Genomic DNA, 13190 nt, shown 5'->3' on the forward strand with positions numbered 1-13190 from the left:
ACTTGTCTCAGACTCATGAGGGCCTTGGGTCAATCTCCAGCAGCGCAAAACAGAGCCAACAACCCAAAGGAAACCGATTTTATACTGTTTATATCTGACACTTCAATAGGCACTTACATAACTGTCACTGAGGCACACAAAACGCAAGGTGTGCTACAGGCTACTCCGTGTGTTCGTCAGCTTAGACTCCCATCATCTTCCCTCCTTGTTGTTTGCATATCTGCTTACTTTATTGAGTCAGACTCTTGTGTGGTCCAGGTTAGCCTAGGCTCTGTTATGTAGCCAGGTTGAGCTCTAGGTAGTGATTTCTTGCCATGGTTTCCCAAGTGCTGGGATCACAAGCCAAGCCACCACACCCAAAAGATTGCTTTCTCTCATAATGTATTTCTTCTCTTGTATATTACATCCTGACCACAGTTTCCCCTCTCTTCACTCTTCCCAGTCCCTCCCACCACATCCCGTTGCCCCCAGATCCACCCCTCTGCTTAGGAATAGAGCAGGCCTTCCCGGGATATCAACCAAACATGGCATAACAAGTTACAATAAGACTAGACACAAACCTCATATCGAGGCTGAATGAGGCACCCAGTAGGAGGAGAAGGGTCCCAAAAACAGGCAAAGGAGTCAGAGACACCCCACCCCACCCCTGACTTCCACTGTTAGGGGTCTCACAAGAGCACCAAACTACACAACCATACCCTGTATGCAAAGTACTTCTTTAGCCAACACTCAGACCCAGGGCAGACTCCCTAACCCCCAAGTCTTTACCACTTGACTCTTTGGGGTAGCTCCCTAGGTCTTTCTGCTCCCATTCATACGCTGTATGGTTGCTGGCTGGCTGCTCAGTTTCTTCCCTTTCTACTCTTATGCAGCCTTAGAAAACCCTGAGGCCCTGGAGACCTACACCCCTTCAGTACCACAGTCCACTACCACCTGCCTAACTACAGCTGGAAGAGGACAGTCTTTGGGGACTGAAACAAGCTTCCTGGGGGTAACAAGAGGGAAATCATTGGGCATTTCTTTGTGGGGTGTCTTTTGCCTCTGCCCTGCATATCTGTTCTATTAACCAGAGCCCTGTCCCCTACTGAGTCCCTCCTCCCACCCCTTGAGGTCCTGAGTCATTATTTTAATTACCCCCACGGAGGTTTAACACCCTGAAGGCTCTACAGCTCTCTACTTACTTCCCAGTGCACTGCTCAATGATGGCCTGTGGAGTTGTGATCCTCCTGTGTGGCTGGGGTAAGCTTTACGGCAGGGAAGGGGGTCTGTGGGTCATCTCTGCCTGGCAGGTCAACTGGGCACTGTTGGTCATCTCCGACAGCTCTTAGGAAGAATCAAGGACAGGGCAAGGGCTTGAATCAAAGGGAGGATAGGTCACTTGCCTTTGTGAGCAGAGTCTGTGCAGAGCAAACAGCCGAGGCTCACATACAGAGGTCCATAGGAAAGGACCAGGTGGGAGAAAAGGTTGGAGATCCTACCTCCCAGGACCCGAGTGTTCCCCAAGCCTTGACTTCCAGAAGGCAGATCCCATGGCTATCAAGAGAATAGCCCACAACTTGAAGTCTCTATTGGGACCACATTCACGTATCATTGAAGAATCAGATTCCTACAGAAGCTCAGATTTGCAGATGTTGGGTCTGGGAACTGGGCAAGTGGCTGTAATGTTGAGGGGAGCTGCGGGCCTAGCCTAGCATGTCCAAAGCTCTAACTCAATCTCCTAAAGGGGGGGGTGAGGCATTCCAGAGCTAGCACAGTAGATGGCCTAATTCCGGATCCTGATGTCCTTTGAAATGGCTTGGAGGGGACATTTCCCTGAATGGTTACCATCTGCAATAGGTTGGTTCGTTGTTTTGTCTCTTTGAGACAGGGTCATGTATGTCTCTCTGGCTGGCCTGAAACTCCCTATGTCAACCAGGCCAGCATGAAATTTACAATATCTTCATGACTCTGCCTCCCAAGTGCTGCGATTAGAGGCATGAGCTACCACATTGTTGGGTGTTTTTATTGGTTTATTTTTTTAAGTGTTATGTTTTTATTTATTTTGTGTGCATGCATATGTTGGGGGTGTTCAGGAGTATGGGTGTGGCATGCAGGTGAGAGTCAGAGGACAACTTACCAAGTTAGCTCTCCCCTTCCACTATGGGTCAATCCCTGGTACTGAATTCAGGTCATCGGACTTGGTGGCAGCTGAGCCATCTCATTTGCCTGGGTTTGGTTAATTTTGAGGGAGGGAAAAGGATGAGGACCACAAAAATGGCTAGCCTGGAACCACAGTGGAGGTGCAGTGGGAGGACACAGAGTGGTTCTCTTGTGCAGGTGACATCCAAAAATGGAGTGGGGGTGGTGTATCAGGAGACCAGGAGGCCTCTAGGGATTTGGCTACTTTGATGACTTCCAGCCTTCCTACTGTATACCCCAGTCCTAGCTTCCTGTCATGGGTCTAACCTGGATGTGGAGAAGCCCATCGTGTTCAGAAAGGATGCAGCCAGCTTTGGACAGACGGTGGTACAGTTTGGTGGATCTCGGTAGGAAGGCCCTGCCTGCTCTCTTAGGCTAACTCCTTTCAGGTTGTGTAGGCAGGTAGCTGCTGGTGGTAGCTGGGAGAAATGCACCTTGGGGGAGAAAGAAGTCCTTCCACATGTCTTCTGGGGCTCCTGACACCTTCATTTATTATTAATGGGCCCAGGAAAGGACATAAAAGTGTAGGTAAGACCTGGTCTTGAACAGAAGCCTTTGAACCTGCCCTCTCACCAGGGCATTTCTGCCTAGTGGCACTGTGCTGTCCTCTCCTGGCATGAGCTGGGCATGGTTAAAGTTGATGAAGTTACCCCAAAAGTATTTAGAGCTTGAGGAATTGGGGGAGGTGTGCTTAGAAACTGCCAAGAGACTAGGAGACCCGGAAAAAATATCTCCCACCCCAAGAAGCCCCATCTTTTTTATTTTGCATTGACAGCCAGCTGGTCCCCTCTCGGGGACCTCCTGTTCTTTTGTCCCAGAAATGAGGACCAAAGGACTTCAAGTCATGTGTGACACGGGTATAATAAAGTGTGAGAGGCCAGGGAGGAAGGGAGCAAACCCAGGCAGGGAATTCCAGGCCCTGCCACAGAGGTGTTGCCAGTGAGCCAACAGGGAGCCACAGAGATCCCTGAATTCTGAACACAGAGCCACCTCTTCAGCCAGCTGGCAATCTGGGGAGATGAGAAAAGGCTCCAGGTACAGACTTTAGATTCCAGGGTTTTAATTTTTTCTCTGTTTAAGAAAATCTAGCACTGGTGCACAAATCTAAAGGGTCCAACTAAAAGATACTTTTACACACGTGCTTGCTGGCACAGTTGCTGTTTAGATCAGCATGAGTCCAACTCCAGCAGGCCCACCCTACACACCCCGCTCCTAGACACCAACACCCAAAGGTAGCCATTTTGTCCTCACATCTATCACCAGAAGCCTGTTTTTAGGCTCAATTGGTAATTTTCTGATTGAGACAGAGCTGTGTTTGTCCTGACTTAAAAAAAAAACAAAAAAACAACAACAACAAAAAAAAAAAACAGGAAAAAGGCTGAGTTTCTATAGAAAGAAGAAGAGTCACATTTGCTCCTCATTTGTCGGGTCACAAACCCTAGAGTCACGGGGGCAGGGGAGGGGGGGTGCCTCAGAGAACTCTTGACCCCCATGAATTATGGATGACACACAGAATTGTAACTTTCTGTCAAGTTGAGAGAAGGCCTTCAGAAGTCCATTGACTTAAGGCTTGCTTGGCCTACGAAAAGACAGCAATATTGGATTATTTTTCTTGTTTGGGTTGGGAGACTGTTGGTAGTGATAAAATGTTTGCAATTTAAAAAAAAAAATTCCCTTGGGGTGTTTTACAAGTAAACTATTTACATTTCTATCACGAGAATTAGATACAGATTCTGATATAATTGTGTTAAATGGTCCAATTTAAATTGCTTACATTATATTTACATCTTTTCTAATTGACTATAGTCACTCTGCTTACAAAGCTTATGAGCTCAGGAAGTTGTTCCTTTTAACTCAGTGTGACTATTTCACAGGTGGCTCAGAATAGCAGATTCATAAAGTAATGGGAAATGTCATTTTGGTGTAAATTTTTTTGGGGGCGGGGAGAGGAAACCTAAACTCTTTATTCACTCAGATACACATATATCTACACATTCATGCATATGAAAGAATATACATATACATGTGCATGCACATAAGAAAAAAAAAAAAACAAGACAGTGAGCATCCCTTACATGCATGTGGATAAAACACAGGACTGGTTTTAAAATGGCATCTCAAGAAGCCCAGACCTTCCCCCACAAAATCTTACTTCCTCATGGCAAGAGAGTTCCTTGTACTCATCGTGCCCCTGTTCCTACTCTGACTGTGTACTGTGATTGTCCCTCTAGACTCGTGGTGGGAGCCCCTCTGGAGGCGGTGGCAGTCAACCAAACGGGACAGTTATATGACTGTGCACCTGCCACTGGCACGTGCCAGCCCATCTTACTACGCAGTGAGTGGTTATCCCAGGTGCCATGGTCCCAGCTCTCCTACTCTGTTCCTCTTAGCGGATTCCAGCTAAGACTATCCCCCTCAATGAAGTTATGTGGTTGAGTGTGACTATGTGTATCTGCCTTCTCAGTTCCCCTAGAGGCAGTGAACATGTCCCTGGGCCTGTCTCTGGTGGCTGCCACCAACCACTCCCAGTTGCTGGTGAGTTCTCTGAGTCAGAGAAAAGTCGTGAGAGGCATGGCAAGGACAGGAGGAGGCTGGGGTTAGGGATGGGAGTTGGAGAGGAAGAATATGCCCTGGAAGCAATGCTCATAGAGATTGGCCTCTGTTTTCAGGCTTGTGGTCCAACTGCTCAGAGAGCTTGTGCAAAGAACATGTATGCAAAAGGTTCCTGCCTCCTTCTGGGCTCCAGCTTGCAGGTCATCCGGGCAGTCCCTGCTACCATGCCAGGTGGGTTTGTTGAAGATGAGGCTTCTGGGGAGCCGAGCTAGCGTCCTGTGGTTGGATAATTAGGCCTTCTCCTGTTTCCTTTCTGGAGGGCTGCGTGTGGCTTAGGAGGAGCCTTGGCAAGCCCAAGAAGTGAGTGGGAGCACATTTCGGTTGGCAAAGAAGACAGGAACCCCTAGTTGGTTGTGACTGGATCGGAGGAGAGCTTGTATGGTGGCCAAACAGGATGTGAAGGTCTCACAGTTGCTATAGGTGTCTAGACACTCCTGGGTTTTTCTCTTTTGGCAAAAACATATCTTAAGGAAGAGAAATCCATGAGGAAGACAGTGTGGGTGGCTCCTGACTAAGTCGTCAGGTCAGGACTCTCCAAGCTCTCTCTCTAAGTGGGGTGGGGGTGGGGGGATGACAGAACTGCAGAAAGTGTGATGCTCAATTGTGGGTGTGTCAGTGTTGTCCATGGAAAAAATGGAGCCTTGTTGTTGCCTCGTTGAGAGTCAGTCTGCATAATGGTGGTTTATCTAGGTTCAAGCTTTTTCATGTATCCAGGTGACAGCACCTTTCTCAGGGCTTTAGCTTACTCGTTGATAAAATGGGGTTAGTGTTCATGTAGTTATAAAGATGAAAGGATTTAAGGTACACAAAATGATTAGATCCCTGCCTGGCACATAGCATATGATAACCCTTATTAGTAAAATTCTGTTAAACAACTACATTTGCATTGAAGGGAGGGTACAGATAAAGTGCCTCATCTCTATCCTATGAACAGAAACCAGGAGCCAAACAGGATGCTCAGTGAGAGCAATGCTTAGATTGCAGAGGCCATGATGCCACCAAAAGTGAACATTTAGTCCATGGTAGAGCAGCAGCAATGACATCAGCCCACAGAGGTCACTGTCTGTTCATAGATGTCCCTGAACGTCACAAGGTTGGCTGCCAAGAACAAAGGAGCATAAACTAGGTATAAGAGAGGCAGCTTTGGTAGAGTTAGAAAGAACTGTCTACCATCTGGGACCAGGAAGCGGTGGGTGCTGGCAGTGGGAGTGGGGTCATCTTCTAGTTGCCTCTCTATGAGGCCGATGGCTGGTGGGTAGGTTTAACTGGTGGGAAAACCACCATCAGAGGGGCCCCACAAGCTCAGCCAGCCTTCACCTGGTTGGTTTATTGCTTTGCAAACTGATCAACTCTATTCAGGCACTTGTTGGAGAGGATGCATTTAGTCCTGCAGCAATTTGATATCCCAGAGCTGGGTGGTACCCAAGGGGGGCTTCCCCTTCTCTGAGATGATGGGGAGAGGGTAATGGGGAGAGGAGAGATTTGTAATGGTGGGACTGGGAGGAGAGGAGGGAGGTGAGGGCTTCGATCGGGATGTAAAGTGAATAAATAAATAAATAAATAAATAAATAGACAGGGAGGGTAAAGAAACAGAGGAGACATTTGACAGAGCTTGCCATAAACCTGATAGAAAAAAAGGATGGTTATTTTATTTTCGGACTGAAAGCATGAGCAGAAATATAGGACAATGGCTACTCAGTGTGTGGGGTAATGCAATAATGTCCACTGCATTAGGTCACTGCAACAATAAAATTAATTAATATATATATAAGGTGATGGTACAGGGTCTGGTGGCACTCTGTTACAGTTGGCTGTTGTCACCATCACCACACGCACCAGACATCCCTAGGCCCACAGAAGAGGGGATATCTGAGACTGTGGTCACTGCAGAAGCAGAAAGGGAAGTGGTAAGCCTCCACTTCTCCAGGCACCCTTGAGGCTCTGGTGAAAGGAGCAGATAGAGAGGGGGATGGGGGAGCAGAGAGAGGAAAAAGCCTTTTCACTTTGACACCATGTGGGAGGCAAGCTGTAGCTTTGAGGCCTGGGTGTGACACCTCAGGGTTGTGCTGGTCAGCTTGCTCTCCACCCTGTGCATAACACAGGATGTAGCTGTTACTGGAGGCAACAACAGGGTGCTGCACACACACAGCCCATGACCTCAGCATGAATGAGGGGACCATCTGAAAGGCCCTGCTTATATATGTATGTGCGTGCAGTATGTCTTTCTCCTTCCAGGGTGACCTCTGTGAGGCCATAGGTGGTATCTTTTTGAAAGTTAGGGCTGTGCAGACAGGTCTTCCCAGAAACAGATTCTGAGGTTTAAGAACGTTCTAGAGAGCCATGCCAGTAAGCAGGAGGACAATTGTCTGGGTAGAAGGCAAGCACTGGTTAGCATTTCCCTTCCCATGGGAGCCTTCTCTACAGGAAGGGCTGAGAGGCTCCTGAGCTGCCTGCAAGGTGTGCAGAGAACTCTAAGCCTGCAGCTTTTATGTGCTGTCTGGGACCTGTGCTTGGGTGGGCTTTTTGGAGATACAGTGACTTTGGAGTCACCCCTGTCAGGGACTACTCACCAGGCTCCCGTTAGAAACTCTAAACTGGACTGTGATGCAATTGTTACATTGGTCTGTTGTGGTTCCCTTTCTGGGGGTGACTCTGGGTTGCATCTGGAAAAGTCTGACACTACAGCAAGGTGAATGGTGATGTGGTTCTTACAGGTGCTTCCAGGGCCTGGGAGCTTGGACACTGCTTGACCCCATATGTAGGGCATAACCCTAGCAACACACCTGTCCAGAGGGATTCTTGGAATGCTGAAAGCTATTGCTAACTGGCTCCATGTAGCTGGAAATGAATGCCTCAGTATTGGAAGGGGAGGGACCTGGCGGCTAATCCGTTATTCTCTGCTGGGGCATTCTGCAAGCCTGGAGAATTCCGGGCACATGTGGGTGTAGGGACAACAATCCTTACAGAAGGCCACCTATCCCCTGTACTAATGCAGATGTTTGCTGTTGCAATAACCTGATGTGGTAAGCACTACTGTTATCCTCATCTTAGAGACAGGGAAGCTGAAGTCCAGAGAAATTAAGCAACTTGCCTAAATCCACCAGCTTGGAAGTGACAGAGCTGGGGTTCAGGGACAGGCACTTCAGAACGTAACCGTGAACCAGCTTTCCTCCTGTGCTTTACAACACCAGAGAGAGCGTGTATTTAATGAGGACTTGAGTGAATGACTGCAGAGTCGGGGCTCCTTCCTCCATTGAGTAAGAAGGTGTTTGGGGCCCCAGAAGACAGCTGAGGCCCATACATGCATCTGACTCTTCTCTCCCTTGCTGCAGAGTGTCCAGGACAAGAGATGGACATTGCTTTCCTGATTGATGGTTCTGGCAGCATTGAGCGAAGTGACTTTATCCAGATGAAGGACTTCGTCAAAGCTTTGATGGGCCAGTTGTCGAGCACCAGCACCTTAGTGAGTACTGGCCACTGTGGCCTGTGGCAGGTTGACACAGATACAGGGAGGGGGCTCAGCACAGCCGGTGGGGGAGGAGATCCAGTGGAAGAGATCGTGGCAGGGCTAAGCCCAGAGCAATGTGCCAGCTCAGAGCCCATTTAAGCTCTAACCCAAGAAGCATTTAATGTGAATCCACATGTTCCACGCTTTTTAAAATCATTGAAAGAGCTGAGTATGATCATGCCTGCCTGTAATGAGGCAGCAGGGTCATGTGAGTTCAGGTTCAACTGGACAATATAACATGACTTTTTCCAGACCACACACACACACACACACACACACACACCACATGCACACACCCACCCCACCCCACACCCCAACCCCCCTACACACACATACACACAATGCTTGCACCTCAGAGAAGGGATGAGAAAGAAGGGGAAGGGAGGGGAGGGCAAATGGAGGAATGAAGGAGGGAAAGAACATGGGGAGTCCTGAACCTGGGTTTTCCTCTGGCTTTTACAGTTCTCCCTGATGCAATACTCAAACATCTTAAAGACCCATTTTACCTTCACGGAATTCAAGAGCAGCCTGAGCCCTCAGAGCCTGGTGGATGCCATCGTCCAGCTGCAAGGCCTGACGTTCACAGCCTCGGGCATACGGGAAGTGGTGTGAGTCCCCTCCTGCCTGCTGCTGCCTCTCAGACTGGTCTCCAAGTCACTTCTTAGTACTGAGTCAACATAGCTCTTAGTTCTTTTCTGGAGGCCACAGGAGGCTCTGGAGGACTACTGGGGAGAGAAAGGGGTGTAGGCAGAATCCTTTTCAAAGCCCAGTTCCCAGATGTTAGGCCAGACTCCTCTGCAGTTATTTTCCCCTTGCCTGGTTCTAGAGACCTCAACATGCTCCTTCTTTGTGTCTGGTCAGCACTGAAGCCAGGTTGTCACTACAAAACTCACATGCTGTGGTGGGTCTGGCAGAGGGTATGGTTCTCCTGTGAAGCAGTGAGTCTGAGTGTCTCAGATCCTTCGCTTCCTGGACACCCCTGGGATCCCTGCACAGCCCTGGGTGCGATAGAATCATTCCAAACAAGAGATACTCTGGCCAAATGCACTCACTCTCCTTTGTGGTGACTCTTGTACCTTGAACACAAGATGGAAAATGCAAGGGGCTTAAAGCCACACAGAAGCATCCTTCCTGGGGTCCTTCCTGAAGCACTCTATGCTTTCTCACTGGTACGAGCTGGGAAGGGAAATTATATGAGGCAAAGAGACAGTGTTTCACAACTCCAGGCCAGTTTCCCATATGCCAGGATGCATGTATCTCTCCAGCAGCTGGGATCCCAGAGTCAGCCTCATCCTAACATTAAACTGGACTACAGCTTGGTTTTATCCAGTGCTAAGTTAGATTTCTTCTCTCCTTCTCCACTTCCTTCTCCGGCTCCCCTCATCCCTTCTTTCCTGTAAAACAAAATGGCAAATCCAGTAACAAGGCTTAGTCGGTGGAGTGTTTAGTAGGTAATGGTGCCCCCTCATCCTAGCACCTGGAGGTAGACACAGGAGGATCAAAAGATTAAGATCATCCTAGCTGATGTTCAGATCCAAGTCAGGCCAACATAAGACCTCATGTCAAACAACACCTCGCAACCCCCAGAACAAAGGCGACAGCATTACAGGAACTTAAGGGTTACCCATAATCACTCTAGACATTCTACCATACAGCATGTTAGAAATAGGAAGTGGTGCATTCAAATGAATCAATAAATCCCACCTTCCCAGCACAGTCCAAATTCAATCACTTGCCTTTATGCACACCGATGGTACATTATCCCAACAGGGCAAAAATAGATTCCCTCTATTTTTAAAGGAAATCTAAATGTATAGAACATTCCATGTTGTGCTATAGTTTTGACTTCTGCTTTTCAACAGAGGAGCTGAAGAAGTGGAGTTATGATTTGCTGAATTCCCTCCCTGATGTTGGCCCATTTTTTGTCAAGTGCTTTGGTGTGTTCTGGCTTAGAGTGTGGGCTTCACTGTTACCATTTAAGCATTTGTCAGAGCTACCACCTGTTGGACACTCCTCCACGTTCACTGTCATGTAACCTTCCCAATGACCAGACACTGTTTCAGTCACCAAATCTGGTGACTTCAACAACAACTTTTTCCTAGTCCATGTGAGGCTGGCAGGTCCAGCTGTTTCTGCAGATGTTATTTCATGTAGCCAGAACCCAGAGAGCTCTTTCATACACTTGATGATCAGGAAGGACTGGGGAGAAAGGGCTCATGTGGAATAGTTGGACCTATGTCTACATGTGATCACTTTCCGTGGACTGTTCCTCGCACCTCTAACAGAGTGGCCAGTCTTCTCTTGCTCTGGCTCAAAACTGTGGCTATGAATCTAGATCTAAGATAAGATCTAAGATAAGATAAGACTTATCATCAGGACTACAGGGTAGCAATCAAAATTAGCCTGGCAATGCAAAATTAAGCCACCACACTGTGAAGGATGAATGTGAGTCAAGGGCAGGCCAGGTTCTCTGTGGGAGAAGAACTATTTAGAACCATTTTTAGAGAACAGTTAGGGTACATTTACGATTATTCTGCTTGGAGGGAATCAGAGGCTCAGAGAGGTTAAGTAGCACATACAAAGGATGTCAAGCTTCTGCTCCAAAACATACTACCTCCTAGGAATGAAGCTCATTGGTATAGACTTTAGTAAATATCTAATATAAAATACCTTTATTATTAGTCTTTGTTTCTAGTATAGCATTCCAAAAGGAAATTTTTTTTTCTCTACGCCCCCTTTTTGGGGTGGTGATAATGGAGCTGGTAAGAATTAGGGGATAGGTATTAGAGTGAAGGTGTGTGTGTGTGTGTGTGTGTGTGTGTGTGTGTGTGTGTGTCCCATATCTCACTTTGTAGCTTAGCCTAGCCTGGAACTCATTCTCCTCCTGCCTCAGTCTCCAAAGGCTTGGCTTGCACCTCTGTGTCACCACTGACAATTCTGAATAATTTTTACAGCAAGGTTGGCATATCCTGGGCTTTCAAACATATTCAGAAGAAATAAAGCCTTTGCAAATTGTCTTTCCAGAATCAATTATGTCTCCATAATCATTTCGCTTTATTCTCTGACAGGACGGAGCTATTCCATAGCAAGAATGGGGCCCGCAAGAGTGCCAAGAAGGTGCTAATTGTCATCACAGATGGGCAGAAATTCAGAGACCCCCTGGAGTACAGACAGGTCATCCCTGAAGCAGAGAAAGCTGGGATCATTCGCTATGCTATTGGGGTACAGCCTTGTCCTCTTTGGGTTCACAGACCCTGCCTTCTCCTTACCCAGTGAAAGATCCAGGGGGTTTCTACTGTTTAGAAGCCACTCTGTTGCAGGTTGGAGAAGCCTTCCGGGAACCCACTGCCCTGCAGGAGCTGAACACCATTGGCTCAGCTCCCCCACAGGACCACGTGTTCAAGGTGGGCAACTTTGTAGCACTTCGCAAGATCCAGAGGCTACTTCAGGAGAAAATCTTTGCCATTGAGGGTAAGGTGGAGCAAGCTGGGGCCTTGGAGCCGAGGAGATTGCTACCCTGTAGTCCTGAGGATCATCCTTATTTACAAGCCACCCCAAATTGCTGTATAGAGCCCGGGCCCCAAACCCACTTTCCTTCTATTCTGACTCCTCATGTTGTCATCGAGAATCTAAGTGACATGTTTACCCACAGGAACCCAATCAAGGTCAAGTAGTTCCTTTCAGCATGAGATGTCACAAGAAGGTTTCAGCTCAGCTCTCACAACGGTGGGTAGAATGGGTGCCTGATAAGTGGGCATCGATTCTGGGCCTTCTGTGGGCGGGATGGGGCTCAGAGGTAGATTTGTCCTTAAGCTCTTTGATTGATCATTGCCATCCACAATCTGGGGTAGAGACCGCATAGGAAGAATTCGCAGACTGTGCTGGTTATTGAGATAGAGAAATAAAGAAGTCAGATGACACAGAGATGAGAAAGGACCAGCCCTAGCAAACTCTCAGAAACAGTTTCTGCAGTTAGAGGGAAAAGCAACTGAAAAGGTGCTGGGGCAGAAGTAAAGCTGTTGTGCTACACCGAGAGAAAAAAGATGGCGTGGATATAGCAGGAGCAGAGTGAGCAAGGAGCAGTGAGCCGCTGGAGAGGTGGGAGAGCCTGGACCACACGGACCAGAGAGCTAACAGTGCAGCAAGACTTGATTGAAAGAGGAAGTATGTTCAGAGCATCTAATGAAATTTTCTTCTAATAATTTCGGGCTGAGCAGAGTATGGCAGAAATGAAACCAGGCTGGTTTTGAACTGGTCACGGGAACTATGTCAGAGGTGATTGGAAGGTCATTAAGCGCTTCTTTCAGTGTTTTTATGTTTCTAAGTTCTCTGTACTCACAAGTTTAAAGGCGTAAGTAAGGAATGGTGGGAAACATGAGTAATTGGTACCCAAGAGCACTAAAGATGGGGCTGACTTTGTCATAGAGGAGCTGAGAGAGGCCGAGGGGTGAAGATGAAGGTTTCCTATGTTTGGGAACAGAGATAAACGGCCAGGGTTCAACTGGAAAAGGACTCAGGTAACATTTCAAGGGGACTGGTAGTGGCTTCCCAGCAGAATGGTACCTACATATTGGGTTTGAGCAGGCCTGATGCTGGGGCGGGAGAAGATAATAGATCACACGCCAGGAACTGAGGAGGCAGGAGAGGCAGAAAGGAAACAGGACTGACAAGGGCAAGGACTATGTATTGAGAGACAGGAGTTAAAGTGCAGACACTGCCTATGAAAACTAAGGAAGAAAATGATGAGAGGTACTGGGGACAGGCTTCTCTGGATTAGGAAAACATCCTGTTCCAGCCTGTCCCAGCCTACTCAGCCATGGGCACCTTTCTTCCCAGGATGGACCAGTTCTGGGGGCTGTGGGAAGCTTCAGCTGGTCTGGAGGTGCCTTCT

The 13190-nt window shown here is 47.9% G+C and overlaps 1 protein-coding gene across 1 annotated transcript in view; it reads left to right on the forward strand.

The window, feature by feature from the left end:
- Positions 1-1089: 1089 nt before the first annotated feature.
- Positions 1090-13190, forward strand: part of LOC116101365 (integrin alpha-D) — a 27625-nt gene continuing 15524 nt past the window's right edge. Inside the window, exons 1-11 of the mRNA XM_031384946.1 lie at positions 1090-1239; positions 2420-2525; positions 4410-4513; positions 4643-4713; positions 4848-4962; positions 8124-8254; positions 8762-8907; positions 11368-11521; positions 11620-11770; positions 11952-12025; positions 13136-13183. Coding sequence (XP_031240806.1) covers positions 1200-1239; positions 2420-2525; positions 4410-4513; positions 4643-4713; positions 4848-4962; positions 8124-8254; positions 8762-8907; positions 11368-11521; positions 11620-11770; positions 11952-12025; positions 13136-13183 — 1140 coding nt within the window. The 5' untranslated portion in view covers positions 1090-1199. The remainder of the gene's footprint in view (positions 1240-2419; positions 2526-4409; positions 4514-4642; positions 4714-4847; positions 4963-8123; positions 8255-8761; positions 8908-11367; positions 11522-11619; positions 11771-11951; positions 12026-13135; positions 13184-13190) is intronic.

Source organism: Mastomys coucha, unplaced genomic scaffold (assembly GCF_008632895.1).
Source record: "Mastomys coucha isolate ucsf_1 unplaced genomic scaffold, UCSF_Mcou_1 pScaffold21, whole genome shotgun sequence".
Classification (NCBI taxonomy): domain Eukaryota; kingdom Metazoa; phylum Chordata; class Mammalia; order Rodentia; family Muridae; genus Mastomys; species Mastomys coucha.